The sequence below is a fragment of the Falco naumanni genome, chromosome 15, assembly GCF_017639655.2.
Source record: "Falco naumanni isolate bFalNau1 chromosome 15, bFalNau1.pat, whole genome shotgun sequence".
Lineage (NCBI taxonomy): Eukaryota > Metazoa > Chordata > Aves > Falconiformes > Falconidae > Falco > Falco naumanni.
This window is the reverse complement of record NC_054068.1, coordinates 20,193,618-20,215,388: the sequence shown is the minus strand read 5'-3', so window position 1 is coordinate 20,215,388 and position 21,771 is coordinate 20,193,618. Positions and strand designations below refer to the sequence as shown.

Below are 21,771 nucleotides of genomic sequence, written 5' to 3'. Positions count from 1 at the left end.
CGTGCTGCGAGGCGGCCGGAGGGGTAGGTGCCGGCGGCCATGTTGGGGGGAGCGGAGGTGCAGCCGCGCCGGCGTGTGGCACTGAGGGGGGATAGGGCCGCAGCGCTGGTTTCGGGCTAGGAGATAGCGGGGAGCAGCTTCACCGCATCCCGTCGCAGCTCCTTCCTGAGGCGGGGGAAGGTCTGGGCTGGCCCGAGGTGACGGTCCCCCCGGCTGTGCTGCTGCCTACAGTCTGCAGGTCCCTTCTCTGACAGGGTGTGGGGACTGCCTAGAGAGGGTGACCGAACTCCCCCGGCCCGACCTGCATCGTCTCGGGCTGAGGTGTTTTTCCTTGAGAATTTGCTGGTGATTGGTGTTGGGGGGATGCTGAGTTCCTGAACAGGGCTGGGTGATAGATTTGAGCTTAAAACATCCTTAGGGGAAAAGTCTAAGGCAGTCACCAGTGCTTCTGGCCAAGGCAGGTGTAACAGGGAAAGTGAGAGAGTATGTGTGTGGGAGTGTGCCTGTCTTTGTCCAGAGCTGAAGTGATGTCTGTAGTTTTCACTGGAAATTTTGTGGGGTTTTTCCCTTGTTTTTTTCCCCATAGCCAGTATTTTGGGTATTACACCACAGCCAAAGTAGCAAAACTGCATGTAACTCGTAAATAACACAAACTGAGATTGATCATATTGATCATGAAGACCTTTTGTGGAAGAGCTAATCCAACCACTGGTGCTATGGAGTGGGTAGAAGAGGATGAGGACTACGACTACCATCAGGAAATTGCAAGGTATGCTGGAAAAAGTAGGTGGTTGTTCCACTAAAGCTACAAAAAACCAGCAAACTCAACTTGCTTTTATGGCTATTTTTGTGTTTATCTCTGTAGATGTTCCAAGGGCATGAGATGAACAACCTGTAGGATAGTCTGAATGTTACATCGCCCTGTGTTGTAGAGGGCTGAACTGAAAATGTTGAATTTTGTAAAGTATTGTCCAAGTGGTTTCCTTCTGCTTTTTTTTATTTTCCGAGATGCTTCCCTTAATACTGACATTAACAACGTTGTAGCAAAATGCATTGCCTAAATTTGTTTTAAATCCCCAATACAACAAATAATTGCCCATTGTCTCTTCCTGTAATAACTTTTGAAGAACTTAATGCAACAGGCATAGAAGCTGGGAAGATTAGAGTTTGGGTTATTTTTAAGTAGTGACCCATGAAGAAATGGGGACCAAAGAAATTTAAACCTTGGTAACAATGAGAGATCTAAACTATAGCAGGCTGGCTTTCTGTGCTGTATGAAACTCCATCTGTCCAAGCTATTATTTCACAGCTGTTTGCCCACAGGTCTGTGTCTTGGGTCCATTGCTGAAAAGAGGATATATGCCAGCAGTTAATTAGGTCATTTATATGCTGATCACTAGATCACTGAAATGACATTATTCCTTAGATCTAGGGGAAAGTTCAGATACTCAAAGAGAGTATTGATTATCTCTGCATTTATGGGCTATGGGGACCAGTTGCCTTGGTAAGAGAAACCAGAGCTATGTAAGATCTAGTGGTTTTGTCATGCTTTGCGGCATGTAGTATTTGATTGGTTGTTTTTTTTAATTGTAGGTCACGGTATGCAGATATGCTTCATGATAAAGATAGAGTAAGTATAGAAGCAAAAAACTTTTGAATGGTAAGAAAATACCTATTTCCTTTCGCTTGAACAGCTATCACTGCATGATTATACAGGTTTCTCTGAAAGCTGAAATAATAGAATTTGTACCTTTTATGATAGCAGAACTACTCTTAGATCAACAGATGCCTTCTTACACCTGACTCTAGTGTTCAGTTGTTCACTGCACAATGATATTTACATGCAGTAGCTGATTTTGCTGTTCTGTTTGACATTTTTGACAGAGTTCATTAGATTAAATTTCAAAAGCTGTAAATGGGAATCTAGACTTTTTATAGTTTTTATAGGGATGTAAGTAAAGTTTATCTTTATTCTTTTATGATATTTTTAGCTCTTATTTACTGCTTGCAATTGAGAAGAAAGTTGAGGTGCTGTATCTACAGGAATGATGAAGTCTGGAGTGAATGGTTTAAATGTTCTTTCTGCTCTAGCCTTTTAGTCGACCATTTCATCAATAACCTTTATAAAGAATTTTATGGTGCCTATGCTACGAGTCTTGAATTCATACTGAATTGAAACATGCTAGCAGGATCAGGCATTTAATAAGCCATTTAGAGACAGCAAGTTGTGTCTTAAGTATAGAACAACTCTACTGGAGTAATATATGAGAAGTGTTAACTGGAATTATTCAGAAAGGGATCCAGCAGACCTTCCAAATTTATAATGTCCAAAGGTAGTGTACTCTTTGGAGAGGCTTTATTGAATAATTTGCAAAGGAATGTCTTATAATAGGCTGTTATGGAGTAAATAGAAGCACGTATTTCAATATGTATGCTGTAGCTGACAGATGACAGCATTTGGGTGGTTTCCTGTTGTTAATGCAGGTATGCTTGTAGCCCCACTCATGGCACATAACCAAAAGCCAGTGTTTATACATGTTTCTTCTCATGTATGAATGTTTTTTTCAGTAGATGTAGAGAGGAATCTGAATCCAAGATATTTTGGCTTTGGCTGTTGTGCTGTCATAGGCACTATGTGACTGAGTGGTGCTGCAGGGGAAAAGTAATCAGAAAAACAGTAGTATCTCACATAGATATTATTTACTCTAGAAAATATATTGCATTTGTAAGTTATACATGTGCAATAAATAGCTGACTGGTCAATGATGATGTGAATATTGTGATAAAAATTGTTGTACTTTAAATGGATTGATCCTTCCAGTAACATTTGCTTTTGCTAAAAATGACTTTGATGTGATTGTATAGCATAAAGAGCGTCTGCAGGACTTTTTCTAATTATAAACTTATAGTTGGAGGATGCAAGATTTCTATACAAAAATTCAAAGTATGAACGGATAAAGGGTTGCTGATCCTTTTATCTTTTTTCTTCTTTTTCTTCTCTTTTGTCTCTTTTCCACAGAATGCAAAATATTTCCAAGGTATTCGTGCTGCAGTGAGCAGAGTAAAAGAAAAAGGTGAAAAAGCGATTGTTCTAGACATAGGGACTGGCACAGGACTTCTGTCTATGATGGCAGCTTCAGCAGGTGCCGATTTCTGCTATGCAATTGAGGTGAGCATTTGTTACGGGTTACACATACTTCTGCATGGATGTTCATAGCCTCTTCTTAGAGCTTCAGTGCAATTCTGTCTGTATGGTCAATGGAGTGGATGCATTTGCTGTTTTGTATTGTGGCTTCTGAAGTGCAAGTTTGATACTTGTATGTGTCAAAACCAGTTAGGTCTTACAAGAACGTAGTTGAAAAGGTGTAGTACCTTTTTGGGAATGGTTTCTTTAAATGTACAGGTTAAAACTACTAAATTAAGTTTTATAGTTTTCCATCTTCAATTCTTATCAAAACTCAAGTGTAATATTGAAAACTTTAACCAAGTTTTTGAAAAATGTGACTATTCTCTAGCCATACAACTGATTTTTATACGTTTCAGTTCTTGGAGATGGGTTCTCAGACCACTTAATCATAACGTGGACCACATAATCATAAAGAGACTGTCCATAAACTGTTTTTTCCATCTCTTCCTGATCAGATGGAGCATCTCCTTTTTTATTGGCATTTAAGAAACATCGTGATGGTCATTAGCAGCCATTACTGATACTAAGGAGAACAACAGGAACATCTTGGCCTGTTTAGTTTTTTTTCAATGCATGTGAAGAAACAAAGGTTCACTTGTTCGTAGGTCATAGTTGAAGAAGTGCTATGTGGTTTTTATCTAAGTAAAAACCTACATTTTTTTAAATCTAGCATTTTGTCCTATGATTGTTTTTCCGGGACAGTCCTCTTAACATGTAGTCACAGGAAGCAATCAGAGAGAGTGGCAGTGGTTTCCAAAGTGGCCACAAATATCTTAAGTAGTCAGATTGTGTGGCTGAGTACAATATTTAAAGTTTTTGAGTTTAAAAACTGGATATGGACATTAAGCCCTTTTAACACATTCTTCATCATTCTACTATTTTCAAGCTATGTACTCTCTCTGTGCTTTTCCTTCTGAAGGAAGCAAAAATTCTCTTCACAGTTACCTGTTAATAAAAGCAGATATTTGGCATATTTCAGTGCTGGTTGTTTGGGGTTCTTTTATGTTGAGTACATACAAATCTCTTGGGGCCTCTCGAGCCATGTATATCTTTAATTTTAAAAATAAGGTTTTTTAATGTAAATGCTAAAATATTCTTAGCATGTATTCTTGTCTTTCATAAGTTAAATTGGAGTAGCTTTTGGAGACAGCTGATGTTATGATTTGTAACAGTGACATTGGTGATCTGAACTTTTGAAGTGAGGCTTGCTGTCTTGTTTCATGGTAATGAACTTCAAACATACAAAAAGGTACAGATGATGTTAAATTTTTGCAGGACTGAATATACTGCATTTTGCATTGGTGTACTTTCATTTTGGAAAGCTAATGTTAGCTTACCAGTTTGTAATATTCTTGCTATTTACAGGTTTTCAAGCCCATGGCTAATGCTGCTGTGAAGATAGTGGAGAAAAATGGTTTTCGTGACAAGATCAAGGTAATCAACAAGCACTCCACTGAAGTCACAGTTGGCCCAGGTGAGAAAAATAGGCTACGGTTAAAAAAAATGGCAAGTACCTCAAAACTATGAAGGAATATGTCTTATTCTTATTTTCCTTATATTTTTAATTAAAACAAGTAAATCCTTTACTCTCTAGAAAGTAACAATGGAAATTTACTTCAAAAGGAAGTGTAATATTTCAGTAGCCATATGTATTTCATAGTAAAGTTCTAAAGGAAAATAATTTGCAGTCTTCAGTAGGTTCTCTAACAGGAATAATTTTTTATTAATTACTTGTGTTTTCAGGATAGTATGTTCTTGAAAGACTTTATATAAAGTCTTAATATTACAGTATTAAATTGTGTCTTTTAGATGGAGATATGCAATGTCGTGCAAACATCCTGGTAACTGAATTATTTGATACAGAGCTGATAGGAGAAGGAGCTTTACCAACCTATGAACATGCACACAAATACCTTGTACAGGTAAAAGAATAGATATTGATACTGTGTCACGTTTATCCTTAGAGAAACTCTTCTGGTTTTTTTGGAGCAGGATGGAGAGTATACTTGATTTAGGCTTCATTATCCTGTAAATACACCATCTGTGCTAAATTCTTATTCAGTGAATAATTTATTAGATTCATTCCGAGAACAAAGCTATTGGAGTTCATTTTGTAATTCACAGACTCTGAAATTACACTTACTTGCTTTATGTTAAAACCAATAACTTGCTGGTTAACAAAGAACTTTCAGAAAGGCACCCAGTTGTGATTTGGAGCTTTCCTTAGTAGTTTGTTCCAAGATATTTTTAAAAATGAAATTCTCCTAAATTTGATGGGCTTCACCTCCCAGGCATTTTTGTTTGGTTTCTGTTTTTTTCCCCGTAAGCTCTTTCTACTCCACATGCTTTTTGCCTGTGGAAATACTTTAAACACTGTAATCAAATTAATAACCAAATTTTTTGACATATAATCTACAGGTATAATTTTAGGACTTTCTCTTTTACCCTGTCTATTTTTTTTCCTTTAATTAAAATGTGGATGGCAAAACTTTTTTTAGGTTTCATTTCATCAGTTTACATACAAAGGCTATACCAGTCTTAACATTTTTCTGCTCTCAATATATAACTGAATTGTAATTAGTCTTTGGTGAAAGCATTGTTCTTGGTTAGCTCTTAGTTCACAGTGTTTTTATTAGAACAACTGTATGTCTTCTACTCTTTAAACATTGATACGAAGTCGTCATTGCATAAATATTTAAGCCACTATTTTTCTTACTCATTGCAGTCACAAACTGTTTTAATGTTGATAGTTTAGTCATTTTCTGCATTGAGAAACTCAAGATAGGCGTCTTATTTCAGAACGAGAATGGAAATGCAGTTTTAACTGAGGTTAGTAAACTGCTGATGTTGCATGGTTAATCAAGTACTTTGGCCTTTCTGAACCACACTGAACCGTATAGATACTTGTGTTTCATGGGTAGACAAAGTGCTCTGATGTTAAAGAAGTCTCTGAAATAATTTGTGTTTAAGATTTCACAGCTCCCATTCCAACTTTTCTTTAAATTGGTTCACATTTCAATCAATTTAATTCTCATGAATATGTTAGTAAGTCAGATTGTTGAATTAATTTACCCGTTGTTTTGAACACTTAGGAAGGATGTGAGGCAGTACCTCACAGGGCAACGGTGTATGCCCAATTAGTGGAATCCACAAGAATGTGGTCCTGGAACAAACTGTTTCCTGTTCATGTCGAAGCAGAGGATGGTGAAAAAATTATAGTCTCCCCTTCAGAAATGGAGAACTGTCCAGGTGTTCCTTCTGTTTGTGATATCCAGCTGAACCAGATGCCTTCAAGTGACTTCACTATCCTTAGTGATGTGGTGACGATGTTCAGGTAAGGTAGGCATTGTTTTGTTCATAACAAAATGTTCCTGTTGTGCCTTTTCTGTATTCAGTTTAGGAGGCTAGTAAGAATTTATAAAGAATGCTGAACTATTTCTTTTTACAATTTTCATGCTTCTCTGCAGTGTGGATTTCAGTAAGCCAGTAAGGAGTGCTTCTACCTACTACAGAGTGCAGCTGGAGCCTGTAAAATCTGGCAAGGCACAAATTGTACTTTCCTGGTGGGATATCGACATGGACCCCTCTGGGACGATAAATTGCACAATGGCTCCATACTGGGTAAAATCCACTTCTGCTTTCCAGGTAAGATACTGAGCCTTTAGGTACTATCATCAAATGGCTATCAGTAATTATTTTCAGTCAAGGCTGTACTGGGTGTCTTAAGCAGCTGTCCCTTAAACCGTATAGGAATTTTGCTAACGTTTTATGTATTAAAAGATGCTAAATAGGCAAATCCTAGAAATCTTAACTATAGTATGTACCCATTTTAGGTTTTCTTTAATGTAAAATTTAAATGTAAGCTTTAACGTATAGCTTAAAAACTGAAGCTGTCATCTAGATATTTGTATTTTATTTCTTTTATTTCTTCTACTTTCAAGAAATAAAGTTTTCCACATCTTTTTCCTTAACTAGTCTCTATCCCTGTTCAAAATACTGGTCTGTGGTTTGCTTCCACGTAGTACTTCTGTGAAAATTCCAAATAAGTGTTAAGTTTACGGTAGTATATTTATACTCCTATAAAAAAGGCTGGTGTGGCAAAATGTTGGGTTGATACTGGATAATTAGAGGAACGGGTGATCACTATTAAATCAGATTCCTGTGTCTTTGTGTGAATGTATTTACTAGTAAGATGAACTTGGTCAAAAGGAAGCTACAAAATGATTGGTTGTACTTACCGTGTTTGAGAATAAGATTTGAAACTATCAAGCAGAAAAACTACAGGAATTTTTGCAATGCAGAAACTAGCTTTCTGAAACTCAGAATAATTATGCTGTCATATCAGAGTGACACTATGTGACGTTATTTAATGCAGGAGGCTTCAACCATTGATCACTGTCAGCGATTTAATACAGGTTTCTAACATAAGTCAACTATAGAGATGGAAGAGTATTAATAAATACAAAGTGTATTTTGGATTTTTCATTTGATTAAAATACAGGCTTAGCTAGTCAGCAAGCCAGTGGTCTCAGGCATATTCTGTTGTAAGAAATCTATCTAAAGTATGTTTACTGAGTATACAATACTAGTGTTTATTCAGCCTTGCTAACGTGAACAAGATTCTGTCAACTAGTCGTACATTAGTGCTTCAAAGTTACACCCATTCTTACTAACTGATTTCCTGCTATTTGTTTGCTTTCCATTTACTATTTATGAGTTACTTCCTATGGTTTTCTTTATCAACCCTTTTCAGTGGAGAGATCACTGGATGCAGTGTGTATATTTTCTTCCTAATGAGGAGCCAGTTCTCCAGGGTGAGAAGGTGTATCTGACTGCCTCTCGTGATGAGTACTCTGTGTGGTATATGCTGCAGAAAGCCAGGTAACAATATATGTGTGTGAAAAAGGGTGCTATTTTACTCCAAGCTCGAGTATTTGCTGCTCTTAGAGCAGCCATTTTGTAGAAGAGCAAGATAAGATGGTAAAGACTAGAAAATCATTAAAAGCTGCTTCATGGGCAATGCACAGAGTGAAGAAACCATTTAATGCATAAAGCCACAGTTGAGGTTGGGACTACAGGCTCCTGCCTTACAGCTGGTGACATTCTGTGACAGAGAAGCAAAAAACACTCATGGGTGGTTCCTGGAAATCCTAAAATATAGCTCAGCTGAGCTGGTGTATAAGTAAAGGACTGAAATAATTGCCATTCTGTCTCCATTTTCTATTTTCCTAGTCAGCACTATCTTTTTGAGATTAATGCCTTTTGCTCAAAGTTAAAAAGAGCCTAGTCATGTTTGTTGTGATGACAGTAGCAGCTGACATTTGTAAAAATCACTGCCAGCTTTAAAAGTTAATGTCTGGATTTTATGTGCCTTTCTTACTTAGGAATTCAAACTAATAACTTTTTTCTAAAAGTTTAAAGCCTAAAATACCTAACCATTACAGTTAGCGGGAAAGTTTGGGGGGTACTTGGTTTCCCCTTTTGAAAAAGGTGAAAATTGGTCCTTTCTGTTCTTTTCATTTGGAAATGCAAAGCTACAAAAATGGTGGAGAACTAGTAAATTTGAGCAAGTTACAATGGAGTCCATATGCTTTAATGTGTTTACTAGGTAAAATGCATAAACGTAGCTGTTTGCGAAAACATATTACTGATGCTGTAGGTAATACTTTATTGATGTACTTTATTTTTTTTCCAGAGGAGAAGAAGATAATAAAGCAGATGATCGTGTTGAAAGTCCTGTTTGTAGATGTCAGGCTCATCTTCTTTGGAATAGACCACGCTTTGGGGAATTAAATGATCAGAACCGAACACGCCAATACATCAAGTCTTTGATGAAAGTGAGTGCATGTTGCCTGTAGGTTTTTGACTTCTATGATAGATGCATGTATCGTTTTATTTGCAGCAATTATTTATGGAATTTGTTTCTCCCTTGCTAAAGACTTTGCTCACCAAGTACATTTTGTTTATATCTGCAGATGTGAGTTATATTTTGTCATGAGAACTTTGGTATTAGTTTTTTAAATTGTAAGCAGCCATTTTTGCATAGGAATTTGTAGCAGTTTGGTGTATTTGTTAGAAGGAGTATTGGTAGTTGAATAAAGACATGCAATATATTTTTGTGCAAACTTTTTCTGACCTAAACCAAGGGGATTATGTGAATATTTCTTACACTGTTCTGTTGTGCTTGAAGTGGTATCTCCCAGCCCTTATTTGATACAGAAGTGTATAAAGCGGAGAAAAAAGGCCAACAAAATGTCTAGAGTTTGAAACCTTTTCCATCAGGAATAGGAATAACAATGACTATTTATTTTCTGTAGGTGCTGAAAAGTGATAGTGTTTGCCTTTGTGTCAGTGATGGCAGTCTGCTGCCTATGCTAGCTCACTATCTTGGAGCAAAGCAGGTACAGTACTTCTGTTTTTCTGATCTTTGTGTTTTAGCTTGGTATTTTTAGTTCTCTTGTATAGTTCAGCATTTTCAACCATTATTTAATTATTTCCAGTGTCTTTAAAGTGACAAGTGAGAGGTTTCCATTGTGTTGGAATGATGGTTAAGTTCACCTCTGATCACTTTGAAGTTTAGGGAGATAATAATTACCAGTTTTGATGTTTACCAGTGTGTAGCTTTGAATGAAAGTGGCGTTCCTCATTCCCTACTGATTATTCTTTGCCATCTCGTATCTTGTGCTTTTGGAAATACTCTTTCTATCGACCTAAATATCTGGCAGGTTTTTTTTATTCTTTTATGTTTGCAATTCCATAATTACATTTATTATCTAGTCAGAAGTGGAAGGTCTGTAACAGCAAGATAGGGAGCAGTAAGAATACTGAGTCTGTGTAAATGAGCTGCCTGGCTGTCTCATTGTGTATCTACCTTACTTGTGTTCTCTCATGGAGCTCTTCAAACGAAAATCTGTCATAGTCGGACTGAATATCTGGGAATGTATAATGTAATATCATCCTGGGGAAGGTGCTAGGCAATTCATAGACATAAATAAACATGCAGAGTTGAACCAGTCTTTAGTAGTGGCTAGTCACAGATAGTTACAGAGGAGAGAAAAAATGAACGGGGCAGACAAGATTTCCATAATATTTTCCTAGCCCTGTAGCAGCATATTGCCTAACTGTTCACCAAGTTTAAATAAAACTTAAATTTTCTTCTTACTTGAAGAGCCTGGTGTGCTGCATTGCACATCTGAGCTCTTTCCAGCTGATACATTCAGATTGTGTTAAACAGTGCTCACAAGGAGTAAGCACTACTGGAGGTTGATTCAGCACACTGACAATATGCTTGCGTTTGTTCAGGAGTAAATGTATGCCTAGAGCAAATGTTACTACGCTATGTGCATCTTAAAAACGGAAAATAAGTATTTGCATTCTGATGTTTTTTTTCTTGTATGGCTGTGAAAACAGCATTATTTATTTAGCCTGCAGTTATGGGAGGTGGTTTTGTTGTGGTAAAAAAGGTGCATGACAGTGGGCTGTGGAGTAGATGCATGTTTCTTATGAGTTATCTTCATTAGGGCATCAAAATAATTCCTTTGATGTTCATTTACATATTCGTTTAATTAAAATTTATAAAGCTAGTTTGACTAACTGTTGTGTGTTTTCTGTAGGTGTTTACATTGGAAAACTCTGCTGTGTCCTGTTCTGTCATGGAAAAAGTGGGTATTCAGTTTTCTGTTAAAGCAGTAAATGAATTCATGGCATTTCTGAGGCCAGAGCTTGATGATACCTTTGACTGTCCTTGCATCAATTGCTTGGAGGTTAAATCAGTTTAGTGAATGTATTTGATCATACAGTTTGACAAGACTGTGGGAGGTGGGATATGTTGGCAGGGGAGGTGTTCTTATTTTTTCTTGGTATGTGTACAGAGCTTTGTGCATATTCTTGGAGGAGTACATCCCGTTGGAGACACATCCAGTCTCATCGCTTTAGCCACAAGCTAGATAGGCCACTGGGGTAGTTGAGCTGAGCAGAGGGAACTCTGGTTGCGTGATCTCTCCTTGCAGATGCCTGGTGGCTTGTGTGCTTGAGCTGCTGCTCTGCTGCCCTCATTACGTTGGTGATAAAAGCCAAGCTGCTTGTTTGTGATGATCAGTGGAATGTGAGGGCATCCCATAGCTTACACCACTGGGATGTTCTTGTCTTCCAGCTGAGACAAGCTGGGAATGCCTCTCTGCTGTTTGGCTCTTAGGAGACAGTGGGTGTTAGTTAACAGCCGGCGGTGTTTCAGCTGCATCCTTGGGGTGGAGTGCAGGCTGCTCAGGAAAGGCAGCTAATGTCTGAGTGACTGGAAGTGGCTTCCTCAAGTCATTGTTCAGCTGTAGCTGTTTCAGTTGCACTGTGTATTTTGAGAGAGGTCTGTCTCACCCTGCGGCTTAGAAATGCAAAACCGTGAATGGTAGGTAAATTAGGACACAAACCTGGCCTCAAACAGAAGCCAAATACGGAGTGTATAATTATTGTTGAAGTAACTTTTATATTTCTTGACTGTCCTTCCCATATGTTTCAGAGCACAAATGAATGAAGGTGAGGCAACTTTTGTGTTGCTTGCCTTTCCAGATACCTAACTGATGGAATATGTAGGGCATGTGCTTTAGTTCACTAGGTGTGATATGTTGGCTGTAAGTGCATGCACCCTTCAAGAATAGACTTGTATCATCCTGATGAGTTATGGCAGGCAGATTTTGTTAAAATTTCTTTTGGCTATTGGTTTCTTTTTTGTTTATTTTTAATAAAATTATTATTTTGGTATGGGTTTGAGTCTCAACTGTAGCTTTAAGACAGTACACTACTTTTTCTTTTTTAGTTTTTTAAAGCAAATCATCTTGAAGATAAAATTAAAATAATAGCGGCACGTCCTGAGTTGCTGACGTCTTCTCATTTGGAAGATAAAAAGGTATGTTACAGTTGTCCAATACTGAATTTCAGTGGGGTGGTGGGGAGCAGAAAGTGAAAGTGAATCTTGCTTTCCTACTGTGCTCCTGTAACCACAATGAATTCCATTATATCCCAGTTAATATAAAATGTAATGAGTAGATGGTTCAGACCTTGTCCCACTAAAACTAAATGAGACTAAAGACTTGGGGGGAGGGGCGGTTCATTTTGTTTTTGAAAAGGTATGACTTTCCCTTGCTGCATAATCTACACCAGTTGTTAAGGCAGTTAAACTGTTTTAACTGCATATGTGCTACTAGGCTGTAACTCTTTCTCAAGCCACTCAGAAGATTGTACTCTATTGGAAGTACTAACCTCCTTAAATTAAAACCTTCCAAATTCTGTGGCTCTCATTACAAAACCTTCCAACCAAAACCTGCAGTATTTTCTCTCAGAATTTGTTGCAGGAAAATTAATTTTAAAATTTGCTAACTAAAACCACAAAAATATGTCTAGCGTGTATTGTATGCAGTAACTAAATCCTTATGGAGCAGTAGAAGTTTTTGTCTAGATTACTTCAGTTGCTATATTACATTGTCAGCTACTGAAGATATAAACCAGCCTGTGTTACCAAGTTGTTGTTCTTTATTACAATGCTTTTTATCTTTTCCTTTCTTTGTCAAGATTTCTGTTCTTGTGGGAGAGCCGTTTTTTACTACAAGTTTGTTGCCGTGGCATAATCTATATTTCTGGTATGCTAGGACTGCTGTGACCAGTCACCTTACAAGTAATGTCACTGTCCTACCTCAGTCTGCTTCTTTGCACATGGTAATTGTGGAGTTTCAGGTGAGATTGTTTAGAATTATCCATTTGATATTTACACAAATCCACTTAATTTTAAGTACGGTTCCAGGATACTTCCAGGATAAAGACATGTTTACCTCATATTAATACTGTCCACTTCAATATGTTTTGCATTTACCACCAGAGAGAAGAGTATTTGAGGTCTTGAAAATCAGATTTGCTATTTCAGCCATCTCTTGTCAGAAAATTGAGTAATTTTACCATGTCAAATGAAAGGGCAGAATGTTTCAAAATACTTCTTTAGATTAGAGAGATACTGCTGTAGCATGTGAGAGTTGTGGTTATTTATAAAATGAGATATTCTGCACAATACCATTTTTTAAAATGCTGCTTTATGAGTATAAGACTGTAGGCAGGATTCATAATTGCATGCTCTTTTTTTTTAACCTCTTGAGGCTGTGCACAGTTCTAAATTTGAGCACGTCTTAAAAATACTTCGAAAGCTTATCTTTTAGAAGTTGTACAAAGGTATAAAAGTTTATACTGTTATTAAGGACTTGGTCAGTGAAGATTGTGAAGAGTTTACCTACAATGACAATGGAAATTAAATAAATACTTTTGTAATTAATATGCAAAATTTTTGTCTGGTAGTGTAAGTGATAGAACCCTTTAGTCTGAAATTGTGTAACTAAAATAAATATATCTTTAAATTTAAAAAAATGCCTATAATCTAATGAATTTTCACATAAACATAATCTTTGGTTTATCTATTAAAAATGGGAGGTTTTTTCTCTGTCTTTTCTTCCCTCTGTCTGGTTCACCTGACAGTTTAGTTTTTTATCTGGGCCTTCTCTCCCTTAACAGTTTCCTTATTTGAACGCTCTTTAACCTTGTGGTCTTCTGCCTTTGATTTGTGCTTGTGAAAATACATGTGTTCTCTCTCTGTCTGGGACTAATCAGCTACGCTGCATGTTTTTACATACCTTTCTGTTTTCTGCAAAAATGTAGAGAATTTAAATATATACTGAGTAAATAATGTAAATCTGAATCTTGTAAATGGAAGCAGATGTTAAGACTTAATCAACAGTAATCAGATTGGAATAAGCAGTTAGTTTTAATTCCATGTTCTCTTACCTAAAGGATTTACTTCCCTAGAACTCAAAGCATTTTTGTAAGGAAGTAGACATTCTCTTCATGTCCTGGATGAGAAAACTGAAGCATGCAGACTGATGACTTAAGATTATTCAACATCTAGTAGCAGAATGTAGAGTAACATTCATGTCACCCAAACCTCAGTTTTACACTTTTATGTACAGGGTTCTGTTTGGGCATGATTCCACGTAGCTATTTTGGTAGAACATTTAACTTGTGTTCTATTACACTATTCCAAAAGCTGTTGCTTTGATTTTACATTTTCTTCTTTGTTCAGCGGTGAATATAGACTCAAATACTAGAATCTGTAGGGTTTTTTAAATAACCTCTGCATTTATCCATTCTTGATTAGACAGGAGCAGATGTAGTGTTGTAAGGTATTCTGTAGAACCGGTTCTGCAGGCTGTGCTGAGTGATATGTCGTTACAGTTAAGCAGTTAGCAAAAGTTGGATCCAAGAGAAAGAATTTGGTTAAATTCTTCAGTTACAGACTTTTTAGCCAGTAAGTGCATTTAGGGAGCAGAATGCTACTTAACTGATTTGATAGTTCTATCTATTCAGAGATTCTTTATAGTCACACTAGTTCATGCTGTATTCAGGCATAAATTACAACAGCATTTAGTTAAATTTGTAGTAGTCCTGCTGCTGTCTTGTAAATTTGAGGTTGCCAAGTGCAACAATGAACAGATAATAAAATGGTCTGTCCACAGCTAGTGAATGTTCCTGTTCTGTTAAGAGACTATTAATGCAGTCTAAGAAAAGGCAAAAGTTGAACTAAATTGTTGTCAGTGGATTGCTAAGGTCAATGAGAGGCATAATATGAAGTAACTAAAACCATTTTACTAATCTCTGGAGTGCTGTAGGGGAGTATGGTAGTCCAGTAGGCTGTAAGATACTTGATGCAGCTGGGAGCACTTCACCTGTGTTGGGTAGTGGAAATAGCAGGGCTGTAAGGGTTTAATCTTGGCAAATCCATGCCTACTTTAAAGTAAACTTTGCATAGAAATAGCAGGAAATGTGGCAGATTCTTTAGAGGAGTTGAAAACAGTGGCTGAACAATTAACTGCCTTGCAAAATATTTTCCCAGAATTATACCATGTTCTGATTGTTGCACTAGTTATAATGGTTTGGAAATGTGTAGAGTGTAAAGAGTCCTTATTGTTATCAAATGTCTAATCTACAGCTAAATTATTTTAATATTCCCTTTAATAAAGCTAAGCAAAATCCTCTTTTCCTTTTTAGGACTTATGGAGAATCCGGAGTCCATGTGGCACCTGTGAAGGTTTTGACGTCCAGACTATGGATGATATGATTAATGTAAGAATACTGAAAGCAGTTTCAGCACAAGTCTCAGCAAAACAGAATAGAACTCCCCTTAGCTTAAAAAAGTATTCAGTGACTGTTGAAAAACACCATTGGTTTAGTTTTTCATCAGTGTGATGGCTCTTCAGTTCTTGCAAAACAGTAACTGCTGTGGCATCAGTTTGGGGGTTGGTGGTTCTTTTCATTTGTCAAGCTCTTCAGTACTTCGCACTGTTTTGAAAATACTTCGTGCAAAAAGACAAATACTCTTAAAATTTTATTCTGAGCTTGAAATCAGATCATCTGGGAGTTGTTCACAGGTGAATCCTGCTGCCCTTACTTGCCCTTGCGGGTACTTTTGAAAGAGAAAAAGGCTTTTTGACATCCAAGAGATTGATATGAAGGGTGAGATTTATTTGTATCAATTTCTAGAGCTGTATTGTCGATATCTGTATTTGAGTTAGCCATTTAAATTGCCTTTATAGTCACTGTGGAGGAGTACAGGCAGTTCTAGAGTAGAATTAGTCTCAAGGGAGGAAGAAAAGTTGAATGCATTGTATTTCAAAAGTGCCTGTTTCTGTTTCACTGCTGAGGACCATATAGCAGTACTCATTAGTCTATGCATGTAGTACGTGTTGTGCAATCCTGTCCTCTTGCATCGTTGTTGCTTAAATACTTCGGGTTCAGGACACATAATTAACTTGAAAACAAGGACTGTTTGCCTTTGGATTGTTTTCAGATAGTTTTATTACTTTCTTTCTTCAGAATTCTCTGAATTTTAGGGAATCCAAGGAAGCAGAACCTCACCCTCTGTGGGAATATCCTTGCAAGTCACTTTCTGACCCCCAGGAAGTTTTGATATTTGACTTCAGAAAGCCTGTACCACAAGACTGTCTCAGCACAGAGGGTTCTGTAAATCTTTTACGGTGAGTTTTCGTGTTGCAATATTCTCATCATTATCCATTTTTTTACTTCATATTCAAGCTCTTTGTGTATTACAGTTCACTAGTGGGAACATACTTGACAGTTCTTAATAATGTGACCTAAAGTAATGGAAGTTGCTCTGACACAGATTTCCTGTCCTGTGGCTATTCACAATAGGCTGTAACAATAAGGGTAATTTCTCATATAATATGCCTGTATTTCAAAAATAACTTTTTTCTAGAAGTCAGTATTATTTAAAACTTAAATAGTTTATAGTTTGGAGAAAATAAACCATTGTCTGGATGTTTTCAGTCCTTCTGTTTGTTCTCTGTTGCTGAATTCTTGCAGGAAAGTCTCCTATTTAGCTTTCCAAGCGATTCTGTTTAATAGCTTTAAAGTGTATGCTATTCCTCCTTTTAACTGGAACTCTTGACAGTCATCTTGCTATTTGTCACATGTCTTCTGAGGTATTTTCCACCATGATTAAAGATTGTACTTAATTCTGTTCAAACTGGAAATGCTGTTAAGAAAAAACAGGGGAAAGTTATTTTTAACTATCTAGAGCTTATGTAACTCAGAAACTGCTGTAATTTTATGTTTCTCTTTGTGAAACAAAATTCAAGGTTTCACAAAATCCAGAAACATCTGCATGAGGCCTCTGTGCCTTACAGGTTGTTGTGTTCATAGGCAATGCTAGCATGACCTGTGCTCCTTGTGGAGCAGACACAGTGAGATGGTATACGTGGTAAATATTTCCTCAGAATTCAGAAACTACAGAAGCCAGGGTCTCTTGAAGGAAGTACTCTCCAAATATGTCATATAATCCGTGCCATGTTATCAAGTGCCTGTTAATTGACTGTGGTTTTGAGCAGATTTAGTTATGACATAGTCTCCTTTTCCTTGTCTCTTTCAGATTTTGTATCTGCAAATACTTTAAAAGTTGCTACCCATTTACCAAATAATTCAGCTGTTCAATTTTTTTTTCAAAGAAACAAGTTATTCATGCTTTTACAGCTCTCACCCAACTTAAATGAGGAATGAGGGCAGCATTTAAGCTGTCAGTGTTGTGTAAAGTAACAGGTTTTGATCCTCCCCAGGAAAGGAAAGAGCCATGGAGCAGTTCTGTGGATGGAATATCATCTTGCTGCTGATATCTCTGTTAGTACAGGACTGATGCAGATTTCAAATGAAAAGGTATTTCTTCAATGTAATTTGTTATGTCAAAGTCTATAGGATTATAGTGCTGAAAAAATGGTTTCTGTTGGCTGTGCTTGGTTTGCATAGTGCTTTTTGTTACACTGTGTGAATAACGTGTAGACAGAACTAGTAGAACTATCTGTTCGTATTTTTGGGGAGAACAGGACATGTGCCTTAAAATGGGAGTCTGAATTGGATCCAGATGCTCCCATAGTTTGGAACTACATATCAGAACTTAAATATGATGCTAGCTCAAAGTAGAATTTATTCTTACAAATCGTTTTCTCAGCTTAACAGAAACAAAAGTTTTGAGGGAAGGAGTAAGTATTTTTGGTATTCTAAATACTCTTTGACCAAATCTTGGTTTTTTCCTCTATGACTTCACCTGTGCAGTGTAGCATATGATATCTCAAGTTCTGTATTCCTTTAATGGAATGGGTGGCAATGGAAGCAATAACTATCTGGTCATTGTATACTGAACTGAGAACAAGAACTCTTACTGCGTTATTACTGTCCAGTAATAGTATTGTAGTTCTGACTGCTTTCACTTTTAACTCTCTCCTGTAGGGAAACTGTGAATGGAATCCCCACTGCAAGCAAGCTGTCTATTTCTTCAGTTCTGTTACTGAACCAGAAACTCTATCAGACCTTCCTAGTGCCATCACATACACTATAAATTTCAACACAAAGACAGGAGAGATTGCCATGGATTTTAAGCTACTGTAAAATACTTTCCCTTGTGTTCCTAAATTATAATAAACTTATATAGTATTTTTTGTATGGCAGAGGGATTTTTTTGTTGTTGTTGTGCTCAAAGAGCACGCTGACTGTTTTGAAATACACTTTAAACTTTTTTTGTTTTTTTTTTTTCAAAATATATAGTTGGGGGTATAGAGAGGAACCTTTTCTTAAGGACAAGTATTCCTAACAGGGTTTATATACATATACACACATACTTGTTACCATCTGTTTCAGTGTGAAAGTCTGGTATTTTGGGGGTTTGAATAATGTTATGGAGCTGGAAAACAGTTGACTTTACTGGTTATTGCTTGGCATATCAATGAAGACACTAAACCTTATGCTAACATTAGATAAAAGTGAATTAAACGCATATATTTCTAGGCTTTGCTTTTGTCACTGTAAGATGAATGGAAAGTAATCTTCAGAGTGCACAAAAAGAAATCCCATGTCAGGCTACATATGTGTATTAGTGCACTTAATAGTGAGAAGGAAGCCGTTTAGCTGCTCACAGACTTGTGTAAGTTGTTGCTAGTATTAAACTGAAATGATGAACTGATGTTCAGGTGGAGTCTGAGACGCTGCATTTTTCTGAAGAGACATTGGCCAAACAGGGACCATAGTCTGGGAAAGCGTAACTGGAGATTTGAAAATGTACATAATCAGGGTAATTGGAAGTGACAAACTGATGGTAGTCTGACTAGAAATGAAAGCAAGAGCTGTAGTCTAAAAAAATTTGCAAATCTTTAAAAGATATGTAATATGCATTATATGATCAAAAATGTGGCCTTATTGCATCAGAGGTCTAAGTAATATCTGCCAGTTTAGCTAAGTTGTATGTTGTTCTGTAATAGCTTATGTCCACAACTGAAGATTTCTTAGTTGCATTCCAGATCATGTTGGCAGAAATTGTAGTGTGTGACCATACGTGTGCAATGAATTCTGCTTTAGATGAACAATCAATTGGTGCACCCGTTTTGTATGTGTGACCCTATTAAGTGAAATAGAAAATCAATGTACTGCCTGTCCTAAATTCTGTCAGCCAGCCACAGCGGTAACTGCTTACCAAAGCTACTCCGATTTCCTCTGAGCAGCAACTTCAGCGTAGTGAAAGGAATGCCATGAAGAAGCCATGAGGGAGAAGGAGCCTACTCTGCTTTGCTTTCCTGGTCACCATGATGCGTAATTCTGGTGAGTAGGAATTTCTCCTCTTTCTCTTCCTAAGAGCGTGATATTTATAGACCTGGAAGCCATCTGAAATATTCCTAAATTTTTCAGAGCTGTTTTCCTGATGAAGGTCTTAATAGGTGTAAGGAAGCAATGAAATACATGACTGATGGTTTTCACTAGAACAGAAATCCTGCAGCTCCTGCTGACATCTGTGGATTGCACTTTGCAAAACTTTCTTTCAAGATGCCTAACTTCAGACTCTTGTTTCTTATTAACATGGCTGGAATATGGAGGTTACTGTTCATGAAAGAGTTGTTCCTAATTTTGCTACACTGTGCCTAGCCCACAGGAAGTATGGTGGCACAAATCTGTTTGTTACAAGTTGGGAACATAAGCTGTATGATTTTAAAGGGAACAATAATATGGCCAGGCCTTTTAAATGGTAAAGGCCCTTTATTTATTTTTTTTTAAAAAAAGGCGGGGGGGGCAGGCACACAGAGGGCACAGAGACAGTTGTGCAAGTCTGAATGTGGAACGTGTAAGGCTTGCATGGGATATCTTCTCTTCTGGAGGAGATGACACAGCAGAAAAAAACTTAGATGCTATGTCCTGTGTGTTTGCTTCTGGCCTGACACAGAAAGCACGAGGTGCTGTTCTTGTTCTGCAGCAGGAATAGCTGCTGAAGGTGCTTTGCATTTAACTGCACAAATGAGTCTGGGTCTAACAGAAACTTCTGTGTTCCCTTTGGAACGCTGTCTCTAATAGACAGCAATATATTGGAATTTATATATTTGAAAACTAAAAGTAAGATAGAACAAAACCACAACTGTATTTACAGTATTTTAATGTCTAGTGTTAACTTTCTCAAAATGTATGTGCCTGAATTGTACTTCCTAAGAAAAAATAAAACAGATAAATTTGCTAAGATGCCAAAGGGAAGAAATCCACATTGATGGGTGTCTTGGTTTCAGCTGGGATGGTTCGTTTTCTTCTTAGTAGCAGTGCAGTGCTGTGTTTTGGATTTGGTGTGAGAGCAATGTTGGTAACACACTGATGTTTTTAGTTGTTGCTGGGTAATGTTCATACTAAGCCAAGGACTTTTCAGTTTCCTAGGCCTTGCCAGCAGAAAGGCTGGAGGGGCACAAGAAACTGGGAGGGGACACAGCCGGGACAGCTGACCCAAACTGGCCCAAGGGCTGTTCCATACCATGGGACATCATGCTCAGTATATAAACTGGGGGGGTTGGCTGGGGCCTGCCGATCGCTGCTCGGGGGCTGGCTGGGCATCAGTCAGCAGGTGGTGAGCAGTTGTGTTGTGCATCGCTTGTTTTTTTTTTTTTCCTTTGGATTTTTTTCCTTTCCCCTTCTCCTTCCTTTTCATTGCAATTATTATTATTGGGGGTGTGTGTGTCCTATTTTATTTTAATTAATGAATTGTTGTTAATTCAGCACTGAAATTTTATGTTCCTTCTCAGTTCTCCCCATCCCTTGAAGGGGCGGGGGAGTGAGTGAGCAGCTGCATGGTACTTGGTTACTGGCTGGGGTTAAACCACCACAATGGGAATTTGTAATTTGTATCAGTGTTATATATATATATATTGAGGATATGTGAGCACTGCAGTAGATAGTACTAGGCATGGTGACTGAGAGGTGTTGTTCTTCTGCCCTTTTGGTATTCTGAGGCTTGGGACTATTGAGATTCTCAGAGGTGGGTGTAGTGAAAGCAAAGGGCATGGGCTAGATGTAGTAGCTAGCATATCTGCAGAACTGTGCTTCCAGAACTGAACTGTGGCAGTTAATATGAATCATATTACCTGCGTGTGAGGCAAAACATCTTAAATTTCAATATACCTGGAGTGCTAATTATATTGCTGCTGTCCAAAAAAATAAGAAGGTTGGAAAGCTGGAATGCTGAGCATATTTTAGCACCTGCGGGTTCTTCAGAGAACAAAATCAGATGGATGTACTCAAGAAACCTTGTGCATGTTTTAATTCACTGTGAGTGTGATCAACATTACTAATGCTTGCTGGTTATGCTTATGCATTTAGACAGGCACTGAACCTGCTTTGAGGATTTGGTTAAAACGTGCTGGAAGCCGTTATGTTGAAGCAAACCCTTATGATACATATGGTTTGAATGTTTTCATGTAAGTCACCACTCATTAAAGTCTGGTACATACAAAACATAGCTGTGTTGATACGAGTCTGGGTGACTTGGGGAAAGATCTGCTCACATGTAATTAGGAGTATTTAGTGTATGTATTGGTCTACCCTGGCTTCTGTGAATTCTTCATGTTGGACTTAAAAAACTTTGTGTGATCTGTAAATCGTGTGGGAAAGAGCTGCTTGTAAGGGTTATAGTGGCTGTTCCTTATACATGTGTGCAAAACCAAAAAAAGTACTTCTGCCTCTGTCCTTTC

General features: G+C 37.5%; 1 protein-coding gene across 2 annotated transcripts; it reads left to right on the top strand.

Moving 5' to 3' along the window:
* Positions 1–33: 33 nt before the first annotated feature.
* On the top strand, positions 34–18,223 carry PRMT7 (protein arginine methyltransferase 7). 2 transcript variants are annotated; one of them, XM_040615085.1, is made up of 17 exons: positions 34–769; positions 1,594–1,630; positions 3,020–3,169; positions 4,553–4,661; positions 4,997–5,109; positions 6,280–6,521; positions 6,655–6,832; positions 7,941–8,068; positions 8,883–9,024; positions 9,505–9,588; positions 10,801–10,848; positions 11,997–12,086; positions 12,749–12,910; positions 15,263–15,337; positions 16,088–16,248; positions 17,344–17,440; positions 18,011–18,223. In XM_040615085.1, exons 1-17 carry the CDS (start codon positions 675–677, stop codon positions 18,167–18,169), a joined length of 2,070 nt encoding a protein of 689 aa, XP_040471019.1. In that variant the 5' UTR covers positions 34–674; the 3' UTR covers positions 18,170–18,223. The 2 variants fall into 2 exon arrangements, with proteins under 2 accessions (XP_040471019.1, XP_040471020.1); XM_040615086.1 differs by lacking the exon at positions 34–769 and having other exon boundaries at positions 1,594–1,660.
* The last annotated feature ends 3,548 nt before the right edge of the window (positions 18,224–21,771 follow it).